Source organism: Heloderma suspectum, chromosome 17, assembly GCF_057233095.1.
Source record: "Heloderma suspectum isolate Gila_16-S chromosome 17, 16-S_ref, whole genome shotgun sequence".
Taxonomy (NCBI): Eukaryota; Metazoa; Chordata; class Lepidosauria; order Squamata; family Helodermatidae; genus Heloderma; species Heloderma suspectum.
This window is the reverse complement of record NC_139474.1, coordinates 12,476,203-12,486,003: the sequence shown is the minus strand read 5'-3', so window position 1 is coordinate 12,486,003 and position 9,801 is coordinate 12,476,203. Positions and strand designations below refer to the sequence as shown.

Genomic DNA, 9,801 nt, shown 5'->3' with positions numbered 1-9,801 from the left:
GGGCTGATGGGAGTTGAAGTCCAACACATCTGCATGGCACCAGGTTTGGGAAAGCGGGCGCTGTAATTTTTCCAGACTAGGCAGTGATTTGAGACACCTTTTATTATCTCCCCGCGACTTAAGCGAAAGGATTGAATCAACGCCTCTCCTGGCTTCCAAAAGATAACCTCCCTGGCTGCACCTCGCAGAGCACGATGGGAGTTGTAGTTTTCTTGCAGAGTGTCGCTCATTCTCCATCTTCCTTCTAACTAGGTCGATAGAACGTCAGGCTAGGACGGGGCACATCCTGTAGGCCAATGGGCTTCTTCCCTTGGCCCTTTCATTCCTCGCCCCTTTTCATTCCACGCCCCTTTTCCTGCCTTCCAATCAGGGAAGGAAAATGTGGGGCAGTGGAAGGGGCGGCCAATGGACGAGTGGTGGGCGGGGAATCAAGCCTCTTTGAGCTTGGACGCTAGGTAAGTAGGAAGGGAGAGGAAAAGGGGGCGTGGGGGGGGGAGGGAGCCGGGGCTTGAATAGGAGCTGGGGCTTCACAGGGGTGTGCCCCGGGATGTATTTTCAGTGCTATCCCCCACGCTGGAGGATATGAAGGAGGGTATTCCTGAGCATGTACAGAGTGTCTTCACGCTCTCATTCCTTTCTGAAAAGTAGCCGCCTTCATCTAGGAGTGTCACACATTTCTGTTCTGGAAAAAAGTCCTCACAGCAGCCTAATAAAGGAGATGTAATTGCGGAGGGGGAGCCAGAGCTTTGCAGCACCTTGAAAGAGGGATTTCTTGTGGCATCAGCTATCAGATCTACACTTCTGTATGGGGGGGTGGGAAGGCCATGAAATGCAAGAGGTATCCCTATTCAAAGGCAGCCTAGTGAGTTCTAGATGTTTTGGACTACTACTATCAGCCCCAGCCAGTATGGCCAATGGTGAGGGTTTACTGGAGTTGTAGTTCAAAACACCGGGAGGGCACTGAGTTGCCCGCCCTTGGTTATTTATTTATTTATTTATTTATTTAAAGCATTTTTTTTATCCAGCTCTTTTTTTAAAAAAGACATGACACAAAAGAAAGAAGAGAAGGGGACTGAAGAGGGTAAACAACCTGGCTCTTTGTGGGTGGAGGTGGGAGAGCTCAGAAAAAAGACAAAGGAAGTGGTGGTGGAATTAAGATGGGGGTAGACAATGTTGGGAAGCCTGGGGGCTATTTTCGTTGCCCCAGACCTCCCTCCTGGTGAGCCACTTTAAAACAAGCACAAGCTGGATTTATTACTACTACTACTACTACTACATTTATATCCTGCTTTTTTCCTCTTGCAAGTGCTGTAAGTGATTCTTCTCCTCTCCATTTTATCCTCACAAGGACCCTGTGAGGTAGGTTAGGCTGAAAGCCAGTGACTGGCCCAAAGTCACCCAGTGAGCTTTGTGGCTGAGTGGGGACTAGAACCAAAGTTTCCAGAGTCCCAGTCCAACACTTTAACCACTACACCACACCGCCTTCCTTTTAGGCTTCCTTAGCAGTTAGCCACCGAAAATCAGTGGCAAACTGGTGACGTTTTTGCCACCACAAATTTCAGTGGGGGTGGCAAGGGCCACATGCAGCCCCCTCCTGCATAAGGATACTGCAACAAAATGTATGAAGTGCTCCAGTTCAGGATTCCAGACACTCGATTCCACTCCTCTTGCCCCCACCCCATTCCCCCCCCCAACCATCAGCTTGCTTATTTGTTTGTTTGGCTAGTGCTGCCAGCCACACCGTGCGGACATGTGGCCATTCCAGTTCCACGTTTAGAGCTCGCAGGCTCCAAGTGCCTGACCCTCATGCTCTGGAACCTTCGGCTGTGCAGGGGCATTCTTCGTGCGGGGCGGCCAAGTGGGCACCTCCGAGCCATGGCAGCGCAGAGCAATGACGCCAACTCCGGGAGCAGCGAAAGGACATCAGACAGGACCGTGACAGCTGGGATCATTGTTATTGGAGATGAGATCCTAAAGGTACACACGCTACCTGTGCAGTCCAGTCATGACCACAGGGTTAGATGGCTTCCAAAGGGGATTAGAGAATTATATGGAGGATAGCTAAATAAAACTGCCATTTCATTGCCATTGAATGCCAACTCCTGGGAGGGCAAGCAGCAGGAGAGTTGTTATTCCAGAGCAAAAGTCCGTCATTTGGAGCAGGGGCAGAGAAGAAAGTAGATCTCCAGATGTTTTAGACTTCAGCTTCCAGAATTCCTGGCCATTGGCCATGCTGGCAGAGGCTTCTGGGAGCTGAAGTTCCTAAAATCTGGAGAGCTCTCTGCCCACCCCTCCTCTAGAGTGGGAACTGGGGCCACCCCACCAGTCCTGCTGAAGACCATCTCCCTCAACTGCCAACACCAGCAGCCATTTCAGCAGGCTGTACTGACGGAGATGAGAGGGAAAGCAGGCCCATTTCTCCAGCCCTGCTGAAAGACTGCTTCATTTTTTCCTCTTCCCTCCCCATTCCTTTTTCTCTGAATGCTGTGTCTTTTTTAGATTGTAAGCCTGAGGGCAGGGACTGTCTTATTTAACTTATTGCATGTAAGTTGCTCCGGGAGCCTTTTGGGCTGAGGAGCAGGATAAAAATACTTGAAATAAATAAATAATCTTGTGCTATGTGGCTGACTAAACAGAACTTCCATTGCACAGAACCAGTCTGTTTCTAAATAGCGGTTGCTGCAGAGCAAATAAGGGTGGTGGGGGTGAGGTACTATCTTCATGCCGTTGCTTTCATCTATATAAGTATTTTTAAAAAGTATGTTCCTAGTCCTTAGGGATATCAACCAGAGAAAGGGTGGAGAAATCTCAGAAGCCCCCCCCCCCCCCCGCAGCAGGGCTTCTATCTTCTTGGACCTCCCTTTGCCTTGCAGAGGGCATTATGCAAAACAGGGGAATTACATGCAGATTTGCTTAGCCTGCATAATGAAAGAACTGCTCCTGTGCCTTTAAGAGAGGTTTGTTATGCAAAAATCAGCTGGGGAGAACTTTTCCCTGTTGGCTGAACTGTGTATCTTGGTTACATACCAAGAGTAGTATATAACTATTGTAAACTAAACAGAAGAAGAAGTATATCTTGGTGGAAGATTCAGGACAGATAAAAGGAAGGACTTCTTCACACAGTGCAGAGTTAAATGATGGAATTCACTTCCCTAAGGTTTATTGATGGCCGCCACTTTGGATGGTTTTAAAAGGGGATTGGACAAATGCACTGAGGATCAGGCTATCAATGGCTCCTGGTCCTGATGGCTCTGTGCTACCTCCAGTATCAGAGGCAGTCTGCCTATGTATACCAGTTGCTGGGGAACATGGGCGGGGGGGTGCTGCTGCTCTCATGTCCTGCTTGTGGGTTTCCTGTGGGTAGCCGGTTGGCCACTGTGTGAACAGAATGCTGGACTAGATGGACCTTGGTCTGATCCAGCAGGGCTCTTCTTGTGTCTTCTGTTATATTTTCAGTATATTTTTTAACAGAAGTGTTCCTGCTTTCTTGGCAGGGCTACACCCAAGACACAAACTCATTCTACTTGTGCAAGAAGCTCCGGTCGCTGGGCGTGAAGGTAGCCAAGATCTCCGTGGTCCCTGATGAGGTGGACGCCATCGCTGACGAGATCTCGTCCTTCGCCCGCAGCTTCACCTACGTCCTGACGTCAGGCGGGATCGGCCCCACGCACGACGATGTCACCTTCGAGGCAGTGGCCCAGGCCTTCGGGGAGAAAGTCTTCCCCCACCCGGAGATGGTCGAGCTGGTGAAGAAGTTCTTTGGCAAGTCGGACGCCAAGTGCCCTGAGATGAAGCTGGCCCGTGTCCCCGCGTCGTCACTCCTCAACTACGGCGTGGACAAGGAGACCGGCCGCCTCTTCAGCTACCCGCTCATCAGTGTCCGGAATGTGTACGTCTTCCCGGGTATTCCGTCGCTGCTGCGGCGGGCGTTTGAGGGTCTGGGCCACCTCTTCCGCAACGAGAAGACCCGCTTCTGCTCACAGGAGATCTACGTGAACACGGAAGAAGTCGTCATCGCTCCTGTGCTGGACCAGGCCAACGCCAGCTTCCGGCGCCGCACAAGCCTGGGCTCCTACCCGGATTGGGTCAGCAACTACTTCCGGGTCAAGCTGACCCTGGACTCGGACTCAGAGGCGGATCTGGAGGAGGCGTCCTCCTTCCTGATGAAGAACTTGCCCGAAGGGGTTGTGGTGCCCCTCGTAGCCGATCCTGTCGCCCGGGCAGCCATGGATGTGTATGCTCTGGCCGAGTCTGGTAGGGTAGTAATGCCTAGCGCACTCCTGCCAGAGCCTTGGGGGTTATGGAGTTGCAGGTTATAAGTGCAATAGTGGGTGGGTGCCGAAAGGAGGGCCAGTGTGGTCTAGTGGTTAGAGCGGGCTTCCCTAACCTGGTGCCCTTCCGACGTCTTGCACTGTGACTCCTAGCATTTCCAGCCAGCATGGCCATTCACCATGCTCGCTGGGAATGATGGGAGTTGCAGTCCAACGCATCTAGAGGGTGCCAGGTTGGGGAAGGCTGGGTAAGATGTCAGGCTAGGACTAGGCCAGCCTAACTGAAGGAGATGCCCGCCAGATGGTCTGGAATACAGATCCCATCATTCCCAACTATTGGCCAGGCTGGCTGGAGCTGATGGGAGTTGAAGTCCCAGACGTCTGGAGGGCACCAGTTTGGGGAACGCTGGACTAGGGAGAACTTGGTTGAAATCCCCACTCAGCAATGAAGCTCCCTGGATAAGCTCAGGTCAGTTGCACCCTCTCTCTCTCTCTGGTCACTGCACCTAAAAAAATATATTTAGAGATGGGGAAAGTGCAGATACAGCTAACTAAAACGATCAAGGGGCTGGAGCATCTCCCCTGGAGATAAAATTACAACGTCGAGTGAGGGGAGACGTGATAAAGGCGTACAAAATGATGCCTGGTGTGGAGAACATGGAGAGGGAGACATTTTCCTCCCTTTCTCATAATACTAGAACCCAGTGGGGTCATCCCATGAGGATGAATGGTGGGAGATTTGAGACAGATAAAAGGAAGGGCTTCTTCATGCTTTGCAGAGTTGAACTGTGGAATTCACTTCCACAAGATGTAGTGATGGCCACCCATTTCGATGGCTTTAAAAGAGGATCGGGCAAATTCCTAGAGGAGAAGGCTATCAATGGCAACTAGTCCTGATGGCTATATGCCACCTCCAGTATCAGAAGCAGTCTGCCTGTGTACACCAGTTGCTGCTTATGTCTTCCTGGTCAACAGCTGGTTGGCCACTGTGTGAACAGAATGCTGGACTAGATGGACCCTGGGTCCAATCCAGCAGGGCTATTATTATTATTATTATTATTAACATTTATATCCTGCCTTTTTTCCTCCTTAAGGCACCCAAGGTGGCTTACATTATCCTCCTCTCCATTTTATCCTCCTAGCAACAACCCTGTGAGGTGGGTTGGGCTGAGAGTCTGTGACTGGCCCAAAGTCACCCAGTGAGCTCCCATGGCCGGGTGGGGACTAGAACCCGGATTTCCTGACTCCTAGTCCAACACTCTCACCACTACACCACACTGGCTCTTCTTGTGTTCTTATATTCATCTGATTTTGTCACAAGCTTAATGTATTCAATCATCCCCTTCGACTTCTCTGCAGGTTCCCCCCTTGGCCAGAAGGTGGCGGCAGCCATCCACACCATTGAGCAAGCCCTGGATCGGTACATCCTGTCGAAGGTTTGCCTCGGGTTCAATGGCGGGAAAGACTGCACAGCCTTGCTGCACCTCTTCCATGCTGCTGTACAGAGGTGCCTCCCTCCTCCTTATGTCCTTCTGTATTGTGGATCTGATATGCTTGGGAGGGCCTTAGCAGAGTGGTAAAGCAGCTGCTTTGCATGCCAGAAGTCCAGGTTCTATCCCCACTGGTTCCATCTGAAAAGGGTCAGGTAGCAGCTTATGGGCAAAACCTCTGTGCTGCCCATCAGAGCAGTGGACCAGGGGACCTCATCTCCCAGCATTCCTGACTATCAGCCATGGAGTCAGGGGCTTCTGGGAGCTGAAGTCCAGAACATCTGGAGATCTCTACCTTCTGCCCATCCCCTGCAGTAGACACTACGGAGGTAGGCAGACAAATAGGTGACCTCATCTACAGCACCTTCCTATGTTCCTGCTGAAATGGATGTGCCATGTGTTATCTCTCCCACCCAGGCAGTACCCGGAGAGGACGGAGAAGCTGCAAGCTCTTTACATCCACACTGTGTCCCCGTTTCCTGAGATGGAGGAGTTTATCAAAGACACCGCTCAGCGGTACGAATCGTGGACTTATTCCAGGGGCTGGGAAGTCACTTTGCTTAACTTGATAGAGGTGTACACAGTGATGCCTGGTGTGGAGAATGTGGAGAGAGAGACATTTTCCTCCCTCTCTCATAATACTAGAACCCAAAGGGCACATCCCATGAAGCTGATTGGTGGGAGATTCAGGGTGGATAAAAGGAAGGCTTTCTTCACACTGTGCAGAGTGAAACTATGGAACTCACTTCCACAAGATGTAGTGATGGCCACCAATTTGGATGGCTTTAAAAGGGGATTGGAGAAATTCATGGAGGATCAGGCCATCAATGGCTCCTAGTCCTGATGGCTGTATGCTACCTCTAGTATCAGAGACAGTGTGCCTGTGTACACCAGGTGCTGGGGAACCTGGGCGGGAGGGTGCTGCTGCACTCATGCCCTGCTTGTGGGTTTCCCTTGGGCAGCTGGCTGAGCACTGTGTGAACACAGTGCTGGACTAGACAGACCCTTAGTCTGATCCAGGAGGGCTCTTCTTATGTTCTTAACAAACAAACAAATGATTGGCACCTTCACTTATTGCTCTGTCATACAATTATAATTTTGTTTTATTTTATTTTGGGGTGCTGCCTGGAGAACTTTCTGTTCTGGAACAGCTTATCAATAATGTACTTTTAAATATATATATAAAGTACAATTCCCAGGATTGTTTGGGCCTAGGCATTATATATATATAATGCCTAGGCAGGCAGGCAGGCAGGCGTGTGTGTGTGTGTGTATATATATATATATACGTGTGTGTGTGTGTGTGTGTGTGTGTGTGTATATATATATATATATATATGCGCATGCGCGCATGCCATCCGTCCATCTATCTATCTCAGGGATATATTCTAAATACCCTAGGGAAGAGGCTGGGATATATATCCCACCCTTGGATGGGAGGTACAGCCATTGGCCGTGCCCCAAAACAAGTCTGGACTGTCTCCTCTGCAGCCCAGGAGTTTACTGCTCCATTAATCAAGCAGTGCCAAAGGCCTAATATTTATACCAGGCCTGGCCAATCCAGACGCTTCGTTCTGGCAACCAATCAAGGGGGTTCAGGTTGCTTGCCATCCTGAGGAGGATTCCACGAGGTTCTTGGTTCATGTTCCAGATCCCTAATACCTCCTGACGACTTCGCACACCTCCCACAGGTATAAACTTCACATCTTCAACGTCCACGGGAACATAAAAGAGGCCCTGGGCAACCTGAAAACACAGCAGCCGGAGCTTGAGGCCGTGCTGATGGGCACCCGCCGCACTGATCCTTACTCCTGCACGTTGACGCCTTTCTGCATGACAGACCCTGACTGGCCCCAGTACATGAGGGTCAACCCTCTCCTGGTTCGTGACAGCACCTAGGCCTAATGTTCTCGTATGAGTGGCTGGGTGGGTCTGTTTCAATATAGCTGTGTCATCTTGCTGATTAAGCAGAAATTTCCAGCCAGAGATCTGGCTGCGTAAGGCTCCGGAGGGAGTGGTCTCCAGACAAGACCCCCAGCAGCCAGGGTTGTGGTGCCCTCCCTCCTCCTCCACCACCCCTGCCAGCACTCTGTGTCACCCATAAGCCTGGCAGATTGAGTTCTGGGCTTCAGAGGCGCTACCTAGGCTGCAGTACCAGCCTTGTCACCTGCCTGTAAATTCCATCAGCTGACCCCGGAGGGCCAATCTCTATTCACCAGGTCCGATAAAAACCCTGGCCTGAGAGCTGGCTTTCTAGTCTGAGCATCTCCACTCACAAGAGAAAACCTCCCCTGGCTTAGCTCCTGCCCCCTGCCCCTGTACCACCATCTTTTGGAACCCGAACCTTACCTGTCTGTCCTGGACCACATTACTTGCCTCCAGTTCCTTTGGGCCTTCATTTGTTGCCTTTGGGACTTGACTGCTCACCCGTCTTGATCTGAATTACCTGCCCTTGTAAGCAAATTGAATTAATTTGCATAGATCATCGTGTCCAGCTTTCCTTGGCTTTGCATTCAGGTTCCTCTGGGGCATACATTTGTGCGGGGCTTAGTGCAAGGTACAATCAGCTCTCCTGATAACTCTTTTTCTTCTTTCTGGTTGCCCCACAGGATTGGACGTACCGGGATATATGGAAGTTCCTTCGCACCTTATATGTCCCGTACTGCATTCTTTATGACAAGGGGTAGGAACAGTAATGGTGCTTTTAAATAACAGATAGAATGTGGGATCAACCATTGGGCAGTCACATTCAGAACCAGTGGACGTTTCCAGACCATCTTCCAGGGCAGCCCCACACACAGCCAAATTGCAGTAATCTAATCTGCATAGGAACATTGGAAGCTGCCATATACCGAGTCAGCTTCCTGGTCCATCTACCGCAGCATTATCGACACTGATTGGCAGCAGTTCTCTAGGGTTTCATGCAGGATCCTTTCTTAGCCCTACCTGGAGAAGCTGGGAATTGAACCTGGGACTTTCTGCATGCAAAGCAGGGGCTCTGTCACTGAGCTATGAGTCCTCCCTAATCTAAAAGTCACCAGTAGCCAACTTTATCCCACGAGGTAGGTGAGGCTGAGAAGTCATGGCTATGCCCAAAATCATCCTTGGCAGCTTCACCCCTGCATGGGAATTTAAGCCCAGGTCTCTCTTTCCCCCCCTCTGGTTCAAGTCTAAAATATCCACTACATCATGTGGGAGTTGAGGCTTCAGCGTGGTAAATTTGTTGAAAAGACGAGTTGTACTAAAGATGGCTTGCTGTGAATTATATGCTTTCTCCCTCTCTCTTCCCGCCCAAACACCGCACGTACTGACAGCTACACTTCGCTCGGTGGCATGAGCAACACGCGGAAGAACCCGGCCCTGTGCTACACGGATGCCCGAGGGCAGGAATGCTACCAGCCAGCCTATGAGCTAGAAAACGAAGAGGATGAACGCAATTCCCGCCACTGAATCCTGGCTAGGCCTGATGCCTGTTGTCTTAGCAACTGTCGGCCGTCCCTGCAGAGCTGACAAGGCCCAAAGCCTAACTCGGTTAAGGCCAGGCCTGCTTCAGCTGAGGCGAAACAGAGCGGTGCCTCCACCACCACCATGACCAGTGGGGCACCATGCTGTACGGTGGCGCTTCCAGCCCCATTGGCACCTGCGCTGTTGTCACACACAGATATATTATGGTACAGCCCCTGTGCTCGTGACAGTCGGTGGTCAGCTGTACACATTCTTCCCTGCGTCGTGTGAGAAAGCGGAAATAAACCTGGTTAATTCCAGCCCCATTGTATTCTTGATTATGTCTTTTTGGTTTTGTGCCACTGTACCTAAGTAAAGCAAATAACTGGCAAGAATTTTCAGGGGCAGGAAGGCACAGTGGAGAGGGCGGGGGTGCGCTTCTAGGAATCTGACAACACTTGGCATCCTCGGCAAGAGATGCCCAAATACCTTTTTGAATTTCCCACATCCACAGACAATATCATCTCACACTGACTGTTCAAATGCCAGGATGTTAGGCCCAAAACATAAATCCAACCCCTCTTCCTGCTCCTCCC

At 50.8% G+C, this 9,801-nt stretch overlaps 1 protein-coding gene across 2 annotated transcripts; it reads left to right on the top strand.

Moving 5' to 3' along the window:
* The first annotated feature begins 418 nt into the window (after nucleotides 1-418).
* FLAD1 (flavin adenine dinucleotide synthetase 1) lies at nucleotides 419-9,541 on the top strand. 2 transcript variants are annotated; one of them, XM_084824539.1, is made up of 8 exons: nucleotides 419-455; nucleotides 1,833-1,977; nucleotides 3,495-4,254; nucleotides 5,631-5,778; nucleotides 6,179-6,277; nucleotides 7,453-7,642; nucleotides 8,371-8,444; nucleotides 9,076-9,541. In XM_084824539.1, the coding sequence occupies exons 2-8, from the start codon at nucleotides 1,876-1,878 to the stop codon at nucleotides 9,209-9,211; spliced, it is 1,509 nt and encodes a 502-aa protein (XP_084680665.1). In that variant the 5' UTR covers nucleotides 419-455; nucleotides 1,833-1,875; the 3' UTR covers nucleotides 9,212-9,541. The 2 variants fall into 2 exon arrangements, with proteins under 2 accessions (XP_084680665.1, XP_084680664.1); XM_084824538.1 differs by having other exon boundaries at nucleotides 1,727-1,977.
* Nucleotides 9,542-9,801: the final 260 nt, after the last annotated feature.

Excerpts from the sequence above, each read along its gene's own strand:
- FLAD1 (XM_084824538.1), top strand. The coding sequence starts at position 1,807 with ATGCTCTGGAACCTTCGGCTGTGCAGGGGCATTCTTCGTGCGGGGCGG. Across the intron at positions 1,978-3,494 it reads TTGGAGATGAGATCCTAAAG|GGCTACACCCAAGACACAAA; the intron begins GTACACACGCTA and ends CTTTCTTGGCAG. Across the intron at positions 4,255-5,630 it reads GTATGCTCTGGCCGAGTCTG|GTTCCCCCCTTGGCCAGAAG; the intron begins GTAGGGTAGTAA and ends ACTTCTCTGCAG.